This window comes from Erpetoichthys calabaricus, chromosome 11 (assembly GCF_900747795.2).
Source record: "Erpetoichthys calabaricus chromosome 11, fErpCal1.3, whole genome shotgun sequence".
NCBI lineage: Eukaryota > Metazoa > Chordata > Cladistia > Polypteriformes > Polypteridae > Erpetoichthys > Erpetoichthys calabaricus.
The window spans coordinates 139196533-139218631 of NC_041404.2; the positions used below are offsets into that span (position 1 = coordinate 139196533).

The 22099-nt window shown below is 36.9% G+C and overlaps 1 protein-coding gene across 2 annotated transcripts in view; it reads right to left on the reverse strand.

Moving 5' to 3' along the window:
• The window catches only part of LOC114661021 (eukaryotic peptide chain release factor GTP-binding subunit ERF3A), a 67167-nt gene that overhangs the window by 18936 nt on the left and 26132 nt on the right, over positions 1-22099 (reverse strand). The window contains exons 3-10 of one of the 2 annotated variants that reach the window (XM_028814107.2): positions 19389-19430; positions 16585-16818; positions 11092-11125; positions 9108-9185; positions 6650-6830; positions 3414-3568; positions 1956-2096; positions 1662-1755 (exon numbers count right to left, since the gene is read on the reverse strand). In XM_028814107.2, the coding sequence (XP_028669940.1) occupies positions 1662-1755; positions 1956-2096; positions 3414-3568; positions 6650-6830; positions 9108-9185; positions 11092-11125; positions 16585-16818; positions 19389-19430 (959 nt within the window). The remainder of the gene's footprint in view (positions 1-1661; positions 1756-1955; positions 2097-3413; positions 3569-6649; positions 6831-9107; positions 9186-11091; positions 11126-16584; positions 16819-19388; positions 19431-22099) is intronic. The other variant, XM_028814108.2, reaches the window with a different exon arrangement.

Here is a 22099-nt window from a genome sequence, read left to right on the forward strand (position 1 = left end):
CCGGCCCGCCATGCATTCCTACTGGCCATCATGCTGCCCCTACACAACCACCAGAGACGCTGAACAGCAGCCACAGCAACAGACATTTTATGTTGATTTACATGTGAAACCTTTGCATTGTGTGCTTTTCAGAAAACGGAGTTGCCTGCAAAAAATATTCAGCCCTCAAAGAGTTAAAGTGTTCTACCTCAGAAAAGGTAAAGGCAGAAAAGAATGGGTATTGTGAGAGAAAACCTCTGAATCGGCCTTATACAAGAAAAACTGAAACAGAAGTCCAGTACACACACCTCTACAAGGATGGCATGAACTAACAAAATCAGGTGTCAAGATGATGAAATCAGGCGCATTTTCCAAATTTCTTTACAAAATTCATTGTCTCCGGCAAAGCATGGCAGAATATTCCCTGTGCATCATTTAATTTCCAGATTAATCAATAGCAGATGTTGCCTGATTACAAGTATTCTTACTACTCCAGAAGCAGCATTAATTTTCAATGATACCCACTGAGTGTAACCTATTTTTATAAATAAAACTGATATAAATTCGTCTGGCTTATTTGGCACAGAACGGATTAACTTTAGCTTTTCTAAATGGCCTAGTTGGCTTTAATTAACTTGATCTTTATCGCATTACTCAAATTGACTAAGAACTCTTTACACAAGGAATCCTGGGGGTGAGGTTCCACAAAAATAACCGTCTATTTTAACATGTTACCCAACTAAGGACATCTTCATGTATCAAACAAAATTAAATTTGGAATATTTTTAATTACTCCCACAAACCAAAGACATTCCTGTGACTTTAAACTGACCCATACTGAGTGAGCAAGGTGCCCTACGATGGACTAGTGTACAGGCTGCCAGGACAGCCTTGCGTCTTCCACAATACACTGAAGTGGTTAAGTGTATTTGAAAACAGAGATGGATGTTCTCAATTAATATTACAATTTCTTCTGTAGAATTAATTCAATTCATTAACTTTCATTTCAAGAACAATATTTTTAGGGCTGCAAAATTACTGTTCTAGTGTGCCACTGTGGCTGTAGGATTTTCAGTGTAATCTCCTAATCAAAGGCAAGTTCATGTCTTCTACAGAACAACACTTAATGTATTCCTTATTAAGAAATTTCAGTTTAATACACGGATTTATAATAATACTGGAATAAGAGTCTTGATAACTCACACAAAGTTAAAATTGTAATTCCTTTTAAGTTAAGTGGATTGAGTACTGAGAAAAGCGCTATATAAATGTAATGAATTATAATAATAATAATAATAAGTAGTGGCCATTAAAGCAGACTGTTGATGTAACTTTACTGTTTTTAATTACATAATTTTATCCTGTAAAGTTTATTTGTTTTTTTTTTTTTTTAATTTTATGCAACTGTTACATTTTTATTTCAGGAAGGCATATTTGGGTATTTGAAATATATGGACCTCCTGGAAGTTTGTTGATTTCTTCTTATAAAGTTCTTCTGTTAAACATGATTCTTACTGTATTTACCAAACTTGTGTTAATTAGTGGGATGAACAAAATGACAGGAAAAAGTGTCAGACAGCCTAACATTCAACACATTTTTATTTTTTTTGAAAAAATATTTTATTCAACAAACTAAGGCAGAAGAGATGAGAGAAAGCAGGCACATAAACATATGAACTCACCTTGTACTTGTCTACTATCGGTAGTCTGACTGGTCCATCACTTGATCTGTTAAAATTTGGCAAGCTATCCAGATGTGGAATAAATGGTAATCCTCTGTAACAGAAATAATAAACTTGAATTGAAGAATGTTAGAAGTGAAACTTCAGTCTTTTTTTTTTTTTAATATGTTGTCTATGAACATAAGAAAAATTAAATAGATAGTGTTTAGTTCATTAAACACTCATCTGCACTAGCAGGCCACACAAACCATCAAATTAATTACTGATGAGTACAACATTCAAAACTATACTTACGTATACCATGGACAACAATCTGCAGGCTCCTTCAGGTTGGCCCCTGTCAGTCCCGAACAGGGCATAAAATGAATGTCTTTTTTTGGATTAAAGCCAACCTTCTTTAAAAATGGCACTAATTTCTCTTTACACTCCTCATACCTATGCAGATAAAGATATTCAAGATGGGAGAAGAGAGTTATAGCATAACATCAGTCTTTAAGCCATTACAAACGACTGTACATAGCATATTTAAAATGTTAGGTGTTGCAGTTATAGCAAATTACACAATTGTTGAATATACCAAATGTAAGTATTAAGAAAAAGAGAGTACATATTTAAGGTGGGAACAGTTATTAATACAACAGAGTTGTGCAATATTTCCAACTGCCATATGTAGATTACAAGGAAGACAAAAATCAGTACTTTCTATTTTTTTTGTGTCATCTATTAAGTATAGGAATCTCTGTAATAGCACTAAAATCAGGGAGAATGTACAAGTTATTTGCATAATAAAAACAAATTCTTCTACATTTCAACACAGATTACAGACAGCGTAGAGAACTGCTGCAGAGATTCATATACAACATGCTCATATCTTCAGTTTTGTTTTTACAATTTTACAGTGAAGAGCTTAATATGAAGTATTACAATGCTTGCAAATTGCATTTTAAAATGGAGTACTTTAAAACTTCATTATTTATCAGATACAAATGACAACTGCCTCTAACTGTGGCTAAAAAGAGCACTGAAGTAGGATTCTCAAATCTGTACAGCCAATCAAAGTTGAAAGTGAAAAAGCCAGAAAACTCCTTTGAAATCTCTCATCAGAGTTTTTGGTAATGTTTGCCCAGTGCTTGCAGATGTTTAGTTTGTTCCTATCCCATTTTTTTATATGCCTAATTAATCAAGCTTATCAGTATTTGACAAGTGTAGTGTTCAACATATTCTCTTATGTATGAAAGGTTAATCATTTACTGTGCAAAGAGCATGCTAATGGTGTTCACATACAACAGGGCAACATACATTTATGAAGTCCTATGAAATTACAACACATTTTTGAATATATTTAGAAAATAGTCAAATTCAAAACTGAATTATTGGTTGACAGCTCTAACATAAATCATAAGAACTCATCCCATGCTAAATGTGTACAAATGTATGTGTGTATGTACTGAAAGTGAGCATTGCCACTCTGACTGGAGAATACCAAGATATTTAAAATCCACTTCAGCATAAAAGAAACAAAATAAATATTTTATGTGTGATTAGTTGAGTCGAGGGTTTTCTTATTAGGTGTAGCAGGCACATTTTTGGTTTAACTTCAGTGGGAGTTGAATGAAAGTTAATCATTTCCTTTTCTGGCTTCAGCAGCCTACAGAGCACCTGGCATTCATTTTAAGAGCTCCTGGTGCTTGAAGCAGTGAAGGTTACTCATTTCCAAATATATTTATAGAGCAATATGAAAAGCAGTCCCACCTCTCTGTGCTCCAGTTTACAGTGGGGTCATCCATTTTGTTGATGAGGACTATCAGGTGTTTTACGCCTGCTGTTTTTGCCAACATGGCATGCTCTCGCGTCTGGCCCCCCTTTTCAAATCCTGTCTCAAACTCCCCTTTCCTGGCTGAGATAACCTGCATGAGAGAAAAAATACATTAGCTTTTTTATATAAAAGAACTGGTGACACTTATTCTTATATAAAGATGGTTTCAAGGTCATTTTAATTGTTAATATGAATATAAGGGAGAGGCATCAATAAGCTGAGACACAGCCAGTGTGTCAAAGCTGCAAGATAAGTCGTTTAAGATAAAATATTCCACTCTATAAAATAGATTCATTTATTTTTCTCTTACAACCAACTAAGGGAATTATACAGCCACCAACCAAATTAAGACACTCTCAAAAATACAGTAACGCACAACAGAAACTGCAAAATCCATTTGGAACTATTTTGTAAAGTCCTGACCAACAAATCAGATAAAAATATGTTCTCCTTAAACAACTACATATTAAAAGTCAACAGCAGTCAGTCATTGTGGTAAAAACTTATTGATTAAAATGTACAGATTTTAAATTCAGATATATCAAAAGTAAAAGTCCTAATTTCGGACTCAAATATTTTCCCTGCAGCTGTTATACCCAAAGCCAACAGCTCCCAATCCCAGTCCTGGGAGACCCCTGGGGCAGCAGGTTTTTGTTCCTAACGGTGTCACAATCTGTGAGCCAACTTCCCTAACTGATCTCATTCAATCAGGTTTTGCTCTTCTCTTAGCCTTTATCTAAATATAGAGTAAGTCCATACTTCACTTTCCTTTAAAAATGGCATTTTAAAATGAAGACAATCCATGTACACACTAGCACGTTCACATGGTTTATGAAATTATCTCTGCACACACTAAACGAACCAAAAACACCTACCTGCCTACACTGGGCATGCACCACTGGCACAAACAAGGGCCTGTCCTCCACGCTAGATATTCATTTAAGGCTCACACCAGAAATTTCAAAACTGGGTTTGCTACCTTTTACTGGAATGTGTCAAATATTTGTGTGAGCTACATGGAGATAATTTTTGTTTGTAGTAATTCAATTTCATTTGGTTAGTATTTTCATTATTGTCTTTCCACTTTTTCTTCTGGTTATTTAAGCAGTTATTTACTAGTGGCCTGACACTGAAGTAGCAGCAGCACTTATGCATTCAGAGTCATTTTCTGTTCAGTTTACTGTTAATTGTCATTAATAGGATACAATTAAGGGAGCATACTACACAGAAACATGACCATTTTTAGGAAAAAAGCAAAACAGTTAAAAACTTAAAACTATTCAAACAAAAAAAAAACTTCAAAATTTTTTGCAAAATTAAGTCTAACACTTCCATATTATTCTCAATGGTGAAAAAAATGCCAAAAACACAAACCAAAATTAAACAATAAGGTCAGTTAAAAGGAAAACGACTGAGTGATTATGAAACTGGTTGGAACAAAAATTTGATGTCATGGGGTCGTCCAGGACTGGGATTGGAAAATACTACCCTGACCTCTTAAAGTTGTACAGTAATCCCTCACCTATTGCGGGGGTTACGTTCCAGAGCCCCCCGCGATAGGTGAAAATCCGTGAAGTAGCGACCTATATTTATTTTATTATTTATACATATTTTAAGGCTTTATAAACCCTTCCCACACTCTTATAAACCTTTCTCACTCTCTTGTTAACCTTTCCCACGCTCTTATAAACACTTCCTATGCTCTTAAACACTTTCTACATTCTTAAACACCTCAGACCAACACTGCACACTGCGATCAGATGTCAATGTGTCTGCACTCGCTTTGTGAAGGGGGGCAGCTGAACTCACGCTGAGCAGAAATGGACTTTGTGCTGCTTCTGCCAAAATGCCTGCTTGTCCCTCTGCAGCGTTCAGAAGGAGGAGTGTGTGTGTGTGTGTGTGTGTGGGTGTGTGTGTGTGTGTGTGTGTGAGAGCTGAACGCACCTTCGCTCAAACCCCCCCTCCCCGGAAGCGCAGTACGCTCCTGCCACTTCGCATTGTCAAGGGGGTGGGGAGCTGAATGAACACTAAGGAGAAGTGGACTTTGTGCTGGCTTTGTGCTGCTTGTCGCTTTGCGTGTCAATAATTTTAAGCCTGTACATCACCAATTTTCCTGTCTCACTGTCTTGTCTTGCGTGAAGTTAAAATGTTTTATAATAGTGAGATGTTACTCATATCCTTAGCCCGACATCCACATATCATATGTGTTAACAAAGTGTGTTTTATAAGTTTACATGTGTTTAAAGCATGTGGGATGGGTATTTTAAGGCTTAAACTATAAAAATGTTTATTTACATGGTCTTTCTATATCGCGGATTTTCTCCTGTTGCTGATGGGTCTGGAACATAACTTCTGCGATAGGTGGGCAATCACTTGTATTTAAAAACCCGCGAAGTCATGAATCCGCGAAAAGTGAACCGCGAAGTAGCGAGGGATTACTGTAATTATAGTCCTAGAAAGACCTAAAAGATCATTAATAAGAGGTAGTGAGGTAAAGGACACATTACTAGTTAATTGTTCTGTACAAAACAATGAGGCAGTGAAAGCAGAACAAATGTTGCACTTACAAATCAATGCAAGTGTTGCAGTAAGTCCTATAGTCAGTCAGTCATTACCCAACCCGCTATATCCTAACACAGGGTCACGGGGGTCTGCAGGAGCCAATCCCAGCCAACACAGGGCACAAGGCAGGAACAAATCCCAGGCAGGGCGCCAGCCCACCGCAGGGCACACACTAGGGACAATTTAGGATCACCAATCCACCTAACCTGCATTTCTTTGGACTGTGGGGGGAAACCGGAGCACCCGGAGGAAACCCATGCGGACACGGGGAGAACATACAAACTCCACGCAGGGAGGACCCGGGAAGCGAACCCAGGTCTCCTTACTGCGAGGCAGCAGCGCTACCATAGTCCTATAGTTTAATACCCATTTCTGTAGAACCTGTCAGAGTACTACACACATCCTTATTTCCCCCACCCTGCCCTCCGACTTTATAAAAAAAAAAAAATGTTTGCCATTTAAAATTTACATAAGTCATTAGGTTTTAGAGTTTTTTCATGCCTTTACTTGCAATTGAGTTCAAATAGTGCATGGAAAAGGTCCACAGAAAAGTCTTACTAAAGGCAAAATAAAGTTTCAAGTGGTGTCAAGTCACAAAGCACATACTCACCAATACTGCTAGGTCAGCTTGTGATGCGCCACCAATCATGTTCGGAACAAAGCTTTTGTGACCAGGAGCATCCAGAATGGTAAAGTGCTTCTTTTCCGTTTCAAAATATGCTCTTCCCACCTCTACTGTTTTGCCCTTGTCCCTTTCCTCCTGGTTTGTATCCAAAGCCCAGGACAAGTACCTACAAATATAAGGATACAGCTCAGATTTCAGTAAGCATAATGCACCTTTACTACTTTTGTCAGTATTTCAATAATGATTAATATAATAATTTAAACTTTCCTACATATTTTAAAAAAATCCACTTGGCTAACTAGTCTGTGATTAAGAGTGTGAGCAACTGTTGTCAGTATCGACAGTACCCCAAGTGTGCTCATGAGCACTGCTGTCACTTTATTCAAACACAGTTTAAATGCCGTGCACACTACTGCTACCCTCTAAGGTGAACATGGCCCATGAAATGGTGCTGACTTTAAACAAACACAGACCCTTTACTTAATACACTCCCTTAACATGCATTAATATCATTTGCCCAAACCTTTAAACATGAGGTTACCAATCCACATATGGATTTACCCATACCCACAACATGTCTACGAGGTGAACACTCCAGGGGAACACTCAGTGTATCAACTTCACTTAGTTAGTTAGCTAAGGCGTCAGTCATTTCATCACTTCATCAGATGTGTTTTTAAAGGATCGGTGTCTAACTCAACTAAATGAGTCTATAGGGTCACTTTGACCATAAATAATGAATGAGATAAATGTACCATTAATACATGGTGCTAAAAAGTTTACGGATGTGACAGAAATGAATTGTTACAATATTATGCTTTCACAACTAACGAACATCTTAAGGTATGAAATCTTTAACAAATGGAGAGGCAGAAAAGTATGCAGTGCCATGATTCAGCAGAGCTTTTACACTGAAATAGACCAAACACTAATTCTTCAGTCTAATATGGATAAGTGGTAATTATTTAGAGGAACACTTAATTCTGGTGTAAAATCTATTATTCTAAATTAATGTCTGCATTAGCTTTGGGGCAAGACCAGTATTTGTAGTGTAATCACAGTTCATATTACTGGAACAAATGACTCTACAGTTGTACAGTATCTCGTGGAAAGACCTTAAATGGATCTGACCAATCCTACCTGTCCACGGCATATTCTACATTTCACACACAGCCTTAAAAAGTAATCAGTATTATTACACAGAACATTTTCTGTCCCCTCTGTTCAGCATCATTAGCACTCACACCATTTGATAGATTAATGGACAGTTGTTATCCTGAACTCATAAGTGTATGCAATAGCCACTTGTACTGATAACTACATGAACAGATATGGTATATACCAGTATTTCTTCTGTCTCTTGTCTGATGCAGTATTCATAGCCAGTTTCAAGGTCTTGAGAACCTTAGCATCTGACTTTGACTTTCTCTGATACAATGGACCATGGATCCTCGGTAGGTTCATTTTCTCTAGGGATGCTACTGAATGACGTTTTTGCTTTCTTCTCCTCTGATGTCAACTAGCCATACAGTAGTTCAACCATTAATGAACAGATAGTGCTTGGTTCCAATTATATTAATCATTTCAGACTACTTTGTGTCATTATGTATTCATTATGTAATTTAACTTTGTACTTAAATTTTGCCCGAGAACTTGATGTAGCACTCTGCACTTACACTCGGTGTAAAGCACATTATAAACTGAAATTAATTGATTACACTACCAACACTAGCTAATGGAAGACATGGAAGTAAGAATCATACTGTATTATATACACATAAAAAGGATTCTGAATTTGACATTGACCAAAGATTTTAAGGCCCATTTAGCCCTTGAGCAATGGGTAAAAATGAACCCTAAGATCTTTTTAGCGAACAAGTGCAGCACTTGAGGGGTTCGAGGTTACATTTATGAACTGAAATTTGTTTACCGAGGGCAACTTAGAAGGATTTTAATAATAATGTGTCACATACCCCTACCAACACATTCGCTGCTATGCACCTCTAAGCCATGCTGACTGTTACCATTGGTGCCGAAAATGTTAGAAAATGTGACAGGGTTCATTGGAACAAATAAATCAGCTAAACCTCAGTGCTGTTACAGAAGATGCAGTTATGTATTTTAATAAATTCTTATTATGATGTCAGTGTGTTGCATATAACTGGACATGCAAGTAAGAAGAAGAAACTCTGCACATGCGACAATATCGCAACTACTATAACTACAATTCTACACTCTAAACAACAATACTCTTACAAAATTAGAATTCATTTTTATCTTACTTGTAATAAAACTTTGAATCAAGTTTACAGTTTGGTTTATTTCATCAGAGATAACATATGCTTTGATATTAGTAAAACCAAGAAAAAAACATGATTCACTCTCTCATAAGTCCCATTTACATTGTTGTTTTTTCTTCATAGATTAAAGGAAAAATTCTTACCAGGTTTCTCTGTTCTTCTCTTTTGCTTCTCTTTCGTATTTTTCCAGGGTTCGTTTGTCTACCATTCCTGTAAGATACCTACAAAAAAAAAAATCATTGCCTCAGGACAGTGTGCTATGCTATATGTACAATATATTATTTTAAAAATGTCTCTTTTTATCTGTGCTACACATTACAGTTTATGCTTTCAAACTGAAACAGCAAATTCTAAGAATAAATGACAGAAACAACTGGTAAGACAACATATCTGAATTTAAAATAGTGTCAAGATAAAGCAGCAAGTAGCATTATATTCATTCACACGACGCTGTCACAACAGGCCAGTCCTGGGTCAAGGGGCTTTCTGTATAGATGGGGTGCACATTCTCTTCCACCACAGCCTTTTGACTTTAAACATGTAGTGTAGGTCCCTTAAAACGATTAAAGGTTCTTAAAAGAAACATTTCAAAACTATGGATTATATTTTTGAGACAGGGCCACTTTACCTGGAGATTCATCTTAAAAGGACACAAGCCTATTCGTTTAATGTTTATAATGAACTAATCGGGCATCAGCTCCCTCATATAAATTTATGTCATATGGCTGGTCTTCCATAATATAAAACTAGGTCACACTGAATGTGTCTAGCAATCACATAGATTAGCCCTGTTAATTTATTTCCATTAAGGTAACAGCAAGCCATGCATAATTTCTTATACAATTTCTGATCTAAATTGTCAAGATTAAATGCATGAAGTGTGTTCAGCAATGGATAGACAGCACACCCATGTTTTGTTGGATTGTAAAAGATAAATTCTCAAATAGTACCTCAGATACACTGGCACAGTGGTTCTCAAAGTGTCGTCCATGCACAAGTACCAGCTGGTCCCTGAGCTGACCTAGTTATCTTTATTAGACCTTTTTCATGTGGCCTTATCAGTAAGAACGTTCTTCTAAGACACAACCACAGAACACCCTGCTTGACTTTCTTGCAGATGATAATCAAACTCAGTCCTTAGGACCCCCTATGGCTGCAGGTTTTTGTTCCAACAAACTTCTGCTTTTAAGTGAACTTCTAGCCTAATTACATGAGCTGTTATGTCTCATTTTGTGTGTTTTGGGGGTTAATGTAGAAATTACAAAATTTAAGTTAGGTAAATTTTTATTAAAATGTGCCAAGCAGTTATATGGGGTTCATTTTTTTTTATTAACTTTTTAACAATATTTAATTCAGATTTAATGCTACTTTTCAGGTGTACTGATTATTTGATCCATGATTTACTAATTAGTCCGATATTAAAGTACATATAAAAAATAATCAAGCATTGTGTGAGAAGAAAAGATGACCTGGTCTATAATGCTGCAGTGTGTGAATGTTTACCCTTATAATCATCTCAGAAAATCAAGTAATCACTTGTGGAGCGCACACAGTGGAGAGACACAAAACACAAGGGCAAAACTTAGCAAGTCTTTATTTTTGTAACATTTGGCCTTTACTTTGGAAGTGCATCAAGTTTATGTTCTTCTAGCTTATGTGTCTTTAGTAGATTTTTCAAAGTCACCTGTTTTCCTAAAGGTTAGTCTGAAATACCTCCTTGGGTTAGCTGATGAAATACCTCTCACGTTGCTGTGCTAATGTAAGAATGTCAAGAGGGTTTATTTTTGGTAAATGTCACTATTTAATAAAATTAGAAAATCCAAACACTCACTTGCATACTTTTCTTAGAAACAAGTGCCAGATGTTATTTTTGTTTAAAAAAAAAAAAAATCAGTCTGCAGAATGGAAAATTCCACACAGAACAGAAATGGTAGTTTTTAACTTGCCAGTGGTACTGATTAAAACAATGATTAGGAATTGTACAGCTACTTTTGTAGAAAATGTCAACCAACAGCTGAAGTGGACCATAAAGCATTTGAAGTTCGGTATCTACAAAGTGCATAACACTCTCAGCCAGCTAATACTGGCAATTTGAAATTCTGCTTAATAAAGTGTACTTGTACTTACATGATCTGTCCTCCAATTGTTGATTTTCCAGCATCTAAAAAAGGAAAATTAAATATTTCAGACATTTAATGATAAAGTTGGGGATAATGTAACAAAAGCAGACCTCACTTATAATGATGTAATATTACATATGAAAACTTTAGAGAAGCCCATTTTCCTCCGAGATTAAATGAGGGCTGACACCTCAGTTTAATTTAGCAAACTCCTGATACAGCTGGGGCACACAGCTTATTTTACATTGCTATACGATACGATTTTGCTTTATAAATGTAATAATTGCTTTTGTTTAATCTCTGTGAAGTCTTCTCTATTTTCTTTCTCTCCTCAGTTTCTGTAGTGGCATGTAGCCTGCCTTGGAGTAGACGTGTCATCACATTCTTTTCTTTATATTGCATTTTTAATTATTTTGTTGTAGGTAGGGCTCATAAGTAGAAGTAAGCTTAGAAGAGCAAATTGAATAAAATCGAATCAAGTGGAACACTGGACTACAAAGATTTTGCTTCCTGAGCACCTTTGTGTGTATTACATGGTTTCTGGCCAACTGAGCACAAAAATCACCTTTACATTTTCTATCACAGTTTATTGCAATCACTTATCTCTGTGATTTCCTTTCATATTGTAAGTATACACATTCAGTACAATTACAACTGGAACATCTCCGGTAATCTACAAGTTGTGACAGTACAGCAGAACCTCTGGTCACGAATGTTTCTGAAACACGTACAAATTTGGTTATGATCAAAAAGTTTGCCAAAATATTTGGATCTGTTCACGACCACACGCTCTGGCAGCGAACAAAAACACTGGTGGTCAGTTTCCCTATGCCTAACAAAGCAGCTGGTGTTGCAAAATGAGTTACAGTGTTAACCAAGCAGAGGCCTCAAGTGCTGGAAGAGGTGGAAAAACTGTTGCTAGTGTGGTTGAATGAGAAGCATCTTGCAGGGGATAGCATAAGCGAGGCGATCATATGCGAGAAATCCAGGAAGATTCATGGCGATTTGATGAAAAAAAAAATCCTTCTGCAAGTGGCCAAGGTGAGGAATTTAAAGCCAGTAGAGGATGGTGTGAAAAGTTGTGCAAGAGAAGTGGCATTTAATTTTTTTCTCCCTGTTCTTAAAACTCATAAAAAAAGTGTTTACAGCGAGCAGTTCGCAAGGGTCAAGCGCGAACTCTTATAATGTTAGTTTTCTATGTTTTCTCAGTGTTATTCAATGTTTTTACATTTAGTTTACTATTACACGGTGCATTCTATAGTATAATTAACTATTTTTGTGCTTAAAAAAATATATTTACATACAGTTCGTACGGTCTGGAACGGATTAATTATATTTACATACAATTTTATGAGGAAATTACGTTCGGGTCCCGTCCAGAGTTTCGGAACGAATTATGGTCATGACCAGAGGTACCACTGTACTATGAATGGGACAGATGTGCTAAATGGTCTAAATACATTAAAACAAACTGGTTGCAGAAGGGCAGACAAGCGTGGCACATAAACCATTTGTCAATTCAACAAAGATTTTTTGCCTCCTCTTCATATAAAACAGACTAATAAACTATGTGAAAGATATGAACAGAGAAGGTGTAGAATTTTGATAACTGAGACAGATGTCTCTATGAATAATTGATTGCAAGATTAACAAAGGCATTTTTGTTGGTGCACAAATCAGACACGTCATCAATAATAAGCAGTTCAATGATCTGATAGTAAGGGTCGGCAGAAATTGCATGGTAGGCGTTGTCGACCACATGTTACCAAACTAAGCCCTGCTGTTTGACAACATGCTTTAAGGAGATCAAACCATGAAATGCAACAAGTTGCTAAAGATCCACTTTCTGCATTCACACTTGGGACTTCTTCCCTGCTAATCTTGGAGTGGTCAATGATGAACATGGTGAAAGATTTCACCAGGACACTGCAGAAATGGAAAACCTGCATCAGGGCAAGTGGAATCTATCACTGCTGGCAGACTACTGTTGGGACACTGAACAGAGAAGCGCGAGATGCAGAGTTGAAACAAAAATAAGCTGCAAAACATTTTCTGATGTATTTAACTAATACAATGTGTTTGCATCAGTAAGTGATTTAACACCCTAAATTCAATCAAAGTTCATTTCATGTTTCTCCAGATTCCTATGAGGTAAAGTCAATCTGAAATGGTTTTTTTGTTGGGCCGGTAATGGTTTATCATAAGCAACAAAACGTTTTCAGGAAGTAAAACTTATGAAAAAAAATTGTAAAGTGATAATCAAAGCTCTATTAAAGGTCTAAGACTTTACAACACTTAATGTTCAGGTTGTGCATGATGGGACCTACGGTAAGGTTTGGTCAAATGGACACACGAAGCACTGTATCCTTTATGTATTTGTTATTAAATAATTAGTTGCACTGGATTTTCCTATTTAGATGCATCTTCTATATGAACACAATAAAGGCAGCAAAATGAGAGGCAATTTGGTGTAAGGTCCATGTGATAAAAAAAAAACAGAAGGAAGCAGGTGTGAACTGCTTGAAAATGTCAAAGGGAACATGATGGTCGACAGTGAAAGGATATAAGAACACCTGTGACAAGTGCATGAAGCTTATAAATGAGGAGAACACATGGGATGTTAGCTGAAACAAGCAGAAAAGACTAAGTTCTTGTGTTTTAAAAAATGACAGACAGACAGATCTATCTATCTGTGGGTCAAACTGTACACCTCACTTGACATGGAAAAGCACATTACACATTTAAATAGACTGAAAAGGGAAAATGCGCATTTCAGTTTTACAAAGGAAAGTGTGATCAAGCAATAATGTTGTTTAAGCAGAAGATGTGGAAAAAGAATAGTGAATGGCTGTGTGGGATGTACATTTAACACGCGCTTGATAAGGAACTCTCCAGTGTAGGGGATGATGGAAGCAAGTTCAAAAAAGCTGTAATGTCAAAGGTAAAAGGCTTTCATTTGTTTGTTTTTAAAATAAAAAAGGGGATGAGAACACTGATACTAAACGTCAGAATATATATAGGAACTAGCCAACCAGCGGCGTAGCATACGCCGCATAATTATGTATTGATGGGTGAACACTTCCTGAAAGACACAGTTGTCCAAATGGGGTGGGTTTGAGGATACGACTGTAAGTGAATGCAAAGATGGAACTCTGGAGAGAGGGCGGGGAAGCGGGCCCGAGAGGTTTCGGGTCCTAACCATCCAACGATGGGTCGGCATAACCGGCAACGATCCTTCCGCAGGTTCACCTACAGAACCCGTGTTAGGACATTTACATCCTCTAGATAGGCAAGTTTGATCGTCTCGATGCCCATTCTGCCCCCGCCATTCTAGTCTGCCGATCTCTTAAGTCATCTCTTAGTCATCGTTCAGTATGCACTGCCTGCTCATTTGTCCGCCCCCAACTCCTCACCTGAATTGCTTTCGTCTGTGTACAGTCCACATGCACTTGTGAGTCACGTTGACTGTTCATTTTCCACACACCGCCTCAGTCGCATGCACCTGTGAGTCACGTTCGGGCCGGGTGAGGTTTCCCGTGTTGAGTCAAATTAAGCCACAGGCTCCACACCTGGTGGTGCCCTTCCGTCAATTCTTTTCAGTTTCAGCTTTGCAACCATACTCCCCCCAGAACCCAAAGACTTTGGTTACCCGGCGGGTCATGGAAATAACACCGCTGGATCGCCAGTCGGCATTGTGTATGGTTGGAACTACGACGGTATGTGATCTTCTTCGAACCTCCGACTTTCGTTCTTGATTAATGAACACATTCTTGGCAACTGCTTTCGCGCCATGGTCGGCTGTTTAGTGAATTGTTGGTGGGCGGGGCTCTGTGAGTTGGCAGGCGTGGCTGTCTTGCTTGCCATATGGAATTAGTCAATTATATATATACTGTATATAGATGAGATGCGATTATTTAATGGCACCGTAATGAAGCAAAGTGAAATTCTGATGTACAATTGTGAAACTTCCCTAAGGAAGTGGAAACAGATACAGTTTGTAAGGAATGCAGGAAAACCTAGCACTTTCATTGTCCTGATATTGTGAATCCGAGTCTATCTAACATGAACTGAGATGAAGCTGCTGCACACCTCGTCAGTGGGAATTTCAGATGCTTTCAACAGCTTTAGCAACACTGGACTGATGTGCTTCAAGTGGACATTTACCAGGCCATATTTAAAACCCAGTCTACCTCAAAACCTGTCACAGCTGGCTACACAGCCTCCTTTCATTGTACCATAACTTTTACACAAATGTACTAAAATTGTACTGAAGTTTTGAAACTAAAAACAAAAAATAAAAATTGCACAAATTTTATATACGTATACATAAACACATATGCAGACATCCTGTCTACGGTGGATTTCTGCCTTTCTCATATTACCAGGAGAGGTTACAGCATCCCCATAATCTTTAAGTGGATTAACAGGGTTCTGGAATAGGATGAGTGCATGGATGAATATTAGGTAAACGCATTATTAAAAAGTAACCTAAAAAATACTTTTAAAGTGCCTTTTTGTGATCAAGTGTCTATTGAAATCCAATTAAATACAACTATACAATAACAATTATCCAAATAATATTTATGAGAAAATGTAAGAAGGATGATTAAATTAACTTTCTGATGCCCTACCACCTCCACCCTATTTTTTTTCCCCTAAAGTACCTTATTCCCATATTTGTATGAGGAACAATGCATCGTACCTGACCAAGGAGAAGAGAAGAGGCACCACTGGCCCAAGAGACCCCACAACCCATGAGACTCATCTCTCCCCTCCCCCTGAAATGGATGACCAGATATATAATGCTGTACTATATATGCCAATTGTTGCCATTTATTAATGCTGGTCCTAGATGCCCCCCTACTCAAATCAGTTCTAATCAGTTGCGATTAAAGAAATATTCCTTCCATGCATAACAGAAAGAGAATCTTGTGATTTCCAACAGGAGGCCAGAGCTGATTTGGCAGCGACTGTTCCAAGTGAAAATTGCTTTTGTTGAATATAATTGAGTAATAGGAGGTATGGTGTAGTAATAAAAAAAATCTGAAGAGGTATATCTATTGAGAAGATGGAAGACATAACAGTAGCCACTGTATGCCAAAGGGCAGCAACAGTGGGGCATTAGACATAGAAAGCAGAAGTGATTGGAGGTCAGCCCACGGTGAATTGTCTTCTAGGGGTCATGTAGAGTCTGTGTACTAATTTAAAGGAGATATTCTAAATACTTGAAAAGCGTCTGTTAGTTGAATTCCAGTTTCTCAAATTCATTGCTGTACACACTGTAACAAATGCAGTTTTGCGATTATGAAATCAATGGACAAAGAATTAAAAGAAGATTAGCTTTCCTAACAAACTTTCTAAGTAAAGAGTAGGGGAGTGAACTGCACTTTTTCTAAAACTAGATAAACACATCTTTAATTTCTTAATCAGTCTTTAAAAAAGTTTAAAAATGCATATGGCTCAACAAAGCATTATGTTGCTTGCTCATCACATTACTTACCAACATGCCCAATGAACACTACATTCACGTGTTCCTTTTTAGGAGCATCTGGTGGTGCAATGGCTACTTTGGGTGCAGAAACCTCTTCCTCCTCCTCCATCATTTCTTGTGCTGCTTCTTCCACAGGCCCCCTGTCTCCTGCGGGGCCGCCTCCTGGTTCTGCCTCATTTGGCTCCTCTTTTTGTTCCCATGACTCTTCTTGTGTCATTTCTGCTTCACCATTTTCCAAAGGTGCTAAAGAAAGGTAAATTAAACAAAATGACACTAATAAAGAATCTACTCGCAGGTCTGACACCTCAAACCTCGGTCACTTTTTTTTTTTTTCTAAAGACTATCACTAGCGTTTCAAGATAAAGGATTACATAATTAAAAGTAGCGTTATGTGTGTTCAAACCTAAAAACAAATCAGTCAAAAGAAGCCCTCCACTGCACAAAATTATTACATACTACACTCAGAACATTAACGGCAAGCTTCCGTAATTACAAATCATTCAGGCATTTCTTTAAAACTACTATGCCTTGCCAATTTCTGGAGAACAGGAGTTTACAGTAATCATCTTAGCAGCAAATATTTTTAAGAGGTTGAAAAAGTGACAGCACGAGAACCATAAACCAAAAACAAAAAATCTAAATCTATTACCAGGTTCCCTGCTACATCGTTGCATGAATGCTGCTTTGTCAAATGAATTAAGCACTTCATCGACTGTACACAAAACAGCCTCTACATCACAAGCAGTTACAACTTGAGACATTCTGAACAATGGCGGTAAGCCTGACTAACCTGCCACATACTGTTAATGACTCCAGAGTAATTAAATAAACAAATTAATTGCTGGACACGCCACTAAAAAATCTTCACCACAAAGGAAAAAAATGTTTAAATATCATCTCAATAAAAAGGAACACAGTTTATGTCGTTTGAAAATTTGTGTATCTGGATGTAGTGCAAACTCCATTGGGAAAAACCGTTAGGGAAGTCTAAAATATTTGAAAGACTATTTGGATTAATATTACTTGAGTATGCAAAATTTAACACTCAAATACATACTTTGTGTGCACGTGTGCCTGTATTAATACTGCCCATACGAGTTATACAAAAAGGAATTTCCAATGCTGTAAGCTGAACAGAACAGAGACGAGTCGAGGAAAAGGCTGCCATGCTGATACCAGAATGCACTGCTCTGCTCTCCACACAATGCCCACTTGCCCAGCATCCCAACATCAAAATGAACAATGTTCAAAATACAGCAGGAAATGCCACTGCATATGGCAGGAGTTTCAAACATGACTCAATTTTCACTATTTTTTATTTTGACATCAGAATTTCATTACAATGCCATATTACAGATAATAACATTTTATTACAGAAACCCCTTGTTCTACACATCGTTTTTTAAATATTAAAATATATATAAAAAATAACTTTTTTAAAAACCACACTTACATTAAGTTAAAAAGTGTACTAAAAAGAAAAAAATAAGTCTCTCATACATCACTCGCAAAATAAAAGGTGGGTGCTTTTGCTAGATTTTAAGAAGTGTTTTTTGAATGTTGTTTGATGAAAAGCGCCCATCTTTTATTTTACGAGTGATGTATGAGAGACTTTTTTTTTTTTTTAAACTTTTTAGTAAACTTTAACTTAATATAAGCGTGGCTTTTAAAAAGTATTTTTTTTATATATATATTATTTTCAACGTTTTAGTCTTGGGTTTGTTTTAGTATAACTTTGTAATCAATATTTTAACACTTCCTTTAATATTTCTATCCATTACGAGCGCCATCTATTGGTGAAATCGTTAACTATTCTTCATGAGAAAATTTCATTTCTCAATTAACATGGATTAATTGATCAATTATTTAAACTGGTGATAGATTCATGTATTGCCATTGGAATTGAGTAAGTGTGCAAAATTTCAAGTTATTTGGACAATAGGAAGTGGGTTAAATATCAATTTGTACCAGACAACAAACAGCTGAACTTAAAACAAGCGTGGTAATAATAACCTAAAAAGAATATAAAAAGAAACCACACAGAGTGCCTTTAGAAAGCATTCAGGTGCCTGAACGTTTTCTGAAAGCACGGTCATATTTCAGAGATGCAGTGATTTGAAAAACCAGTTGGAAATAAAAATTAATATTGGAGTGGAAAGTTTGTGAATTCTGAAATGACACTGTAATGGGATAAAACTGACAAAAACTAAAGTGTTTTTTTAATTGCCTAGAAAAAGCAGCAAGATTTCCCATACTTAATTAAACTGAGCAAGATTTTCAAATGAATAATTGCCACAGTTCCACACTGAAATTCAGTATCAATTAAGATAGTTTATTAAGTTGAAAGAAGATTGTGTACAAATATTAAACGTTAGAACTAACAGTGAGACACACACAAACCACGAGGAGGCAGATCATAGGCAGTAGGACATGAAGGACCTTTAAAATTCCACTTGATGTTATTTAAGAGGAGTTAAGTGGACAGCACTGATGAGCTTTGCTGGGCTGAATGGCCTCCTTTCAGGTAAATGTTTCTAACGTTGTAATGTTCAGAAACAACTAAATGCACACCATGAGGAGAATTTTTTTTCTTGAAAAAAGCAAATCAAAAGTAATGAATCTTGCAAACTACAGTTAGCTACGCTACCTCTGAATTAACATCTACTGAAAAAAAAAAGTCATTTAATCTTTGGTGTTAAAACATAAAGCAACAGTCAATGTGCCCACAGGCCTGACTTTACAATTGTGACTACCATGATCATGTGCCAACAGTGTATGACCACAGAACCACTGTTTCTAGTAAGGCTACATACCAGATGTGTCACATATTTCCATGCTGGTGACTTTATCGAAACCTGAGGGAAGAGAAAAGACAAGCCACAGCTTAGACACCTGCAGACACGCCATTTTCCCTGAATAGATTTTTTTTTTCTTCTTTGAGAAACACATCTTGTTTAGTTAAGGGTTTTGAGGGATCAAGGGCCAATCAAGGACACATCAGGCACACTGCAGAAACTAACCCAGGAGCAAAATTCAGACTCAAGTATGTATTTTTTTTCTACTTCCATTACTTAAAAAAAAAAAAAAAAAAATCTTTTCAAAATAGCTCAATAAGGGTTGCCAATAAACAAATTATAAATGTTTAATTCAGGGCTGTTAAAATTTTACAACCATTACTTCGGAAAACTACCAATCGCTGGCCATATTTACAGTACATAATCAGATAGGGACTGAAATTGATTTATCATAAAACTGTAGTGACCGTTAAATTATTTGCCTTTTGTATAATTATGTACGCAGCATTCAAACAGTCCAAAACGCAACTAAGATGCAGAGAAGTAAGCAACACAGCAGCAGCAACTCCTCTGTGATCGCTACATGGAATGTGGTTTTCTTCCATGAAGGGTGGCCAGTCAGGGAATGAGACATTGTAATGAGCAGGATCATATCAGGGAAGGCTGCGATATGCACACAAACCAATCAAAAGGCGATTAGGCTGCATTTTCGAAACAACACCCTTTTTTGGCATCCACATAGTCACAGCATTTTTAGAAATATAAGGTTCTGAAAAGCATTTTCAAAAGGCTCCATTTTTAAGGGTTAAACACACAGAGGGAGTGTGGGGAGAAGGCGAAAAACAGACTAAAAGCTGTGTTTTTAAACAAAAATGTAGTAGCATAGATGTAGCCTCAATGTCTAAGAAAAATGTAACATTGGAGAAAAACAAAAAAAGATACTCCTTTGCAATAAAGACATCATAACATTTCTATAGCACATTTTCATATAAAGAATGTAGCTCAAAGTACTTTAGGAGATGTCAAAGAGATAGTTACAACAAAAAATAATGAATAAGCAACCAAATAAATTCATACGAGCTTCTATAACATAGACATAAGAAAAAGTACCATCCTTATATACAATATGTTAGTGTAGGTCTCTACAGATGAATATGAAAAGATCAGATGACTGGGAGGACTGAAAAAACAAACACTTCAGTTAAGCTGGAGAGAAAAATATCTGCAGGGACTCCAAGGCCAAAAGACCACCCAGCCCTCACTAGGCATTCTACTTAATGTAAATGTGCTTAAATCATTCCTTGTTGTTTCCAGACTTCGTACCAGAGGGTCTCATGGACAGATAAAGCTGGATGACCTCCTTCTAGTACCTGTCACACAAGAGTAAGTGTAGGATGCCACAGTTCCTTAAAATTAATAAAATAATTTTCTCTACTACGGAGTAGTGTAAACTATACTATGCTGTTGTTCAGTAAACAAGGAACAAATAAAAAGGTCAGAAACTAGAAAACACTTAGAAGTGGACATAATGTGATGTCAAAATAAGACAAGTCAATGGCATAGTCTGAAAGGTGGTGGGAGAAAGATGGCCACCATTTAAATCAGCCTTTGTTTGAGCAATTTAAAAATACACAAACAAAAAATATTCACTGAAGAACATGGGAAAAACTTAAGGAAGAAACCATTAAAGACTTTTGAGGCACAGTAACCGGCTGCTGGCTACAAAACTAAATGCAATGTTAAAGCATTCCTCTGTGACAATGGACTGTTTTCTGTGAATTATTCTAACACCTGGGATGGTGTGTGCAGTGCGACATTTTTTTTACTGACAGGAAATATTTTCCAACTTCAATATTTTACCAGGATATACTAGAAATTAAAATTGAACCAGCATTTCAAACACTAATTATGCTGAAAAGATTTCACACAGTTTTCAAGTTAATACAGCACAATATGTGTCATTTGTATACTGAGAGGCTGGTTGTGACTTCTTGTGTATTCAGACCCTTGAAGGAGTGATGAGAATTTGACTGTTTTTTATGGTGAAACAAACATACAGGAATCAATGTTTCACTGTCAGCTCAGGTCACTGTGTGGAATCTGCATTCTTCAGGTCTCCTGTCCATAATGAATGGATGGCTAGGCACAGAACTTCATTTCAGCATTATCTATCTATCAAATGGCTTCTCTGCAATCTTACATGCTCCCACTCCTCATTATGGCTTTATCTGGTGTACTATGTTGTGTGAATAAGAATTGAAAACTAAAAACCTTTCTTCTTTCTTTTGCAAGCAGCATGCTAGTACAACGATTAAACTTGACCTAACACTCTGGGACTTTAAACATTCCTCCCACTGTCTACCTGGATTTTCCCCTGGGTAGACGTGTGTTACAGGAATGGCTGCTCTACACTAAAACCTAATGTGCGAGAGTATAGTGTGCACCCTGTGAAGCACCGACACCCTGGCTGGGGTTAGTTCCTGTCTTAGAGGAGAAGTGGATAAGAAAATGGAAGGATGGATAATTATAAGCAAAACACAACAAACCTATGAGAACACACAACCCTAGCATTTTCACAAAAAAACAAAAGAAAAACTACAAAAAATAAGCTATGCTTGTGTGCATTTGAGAATGGCTTTGGGTGTAAGAAAACAAACTGAATACTGCATTTACAAGGCTGGTGTAATGATAAATCAAAATCCCAAGATGGATTAAAATTTTAAAAATAA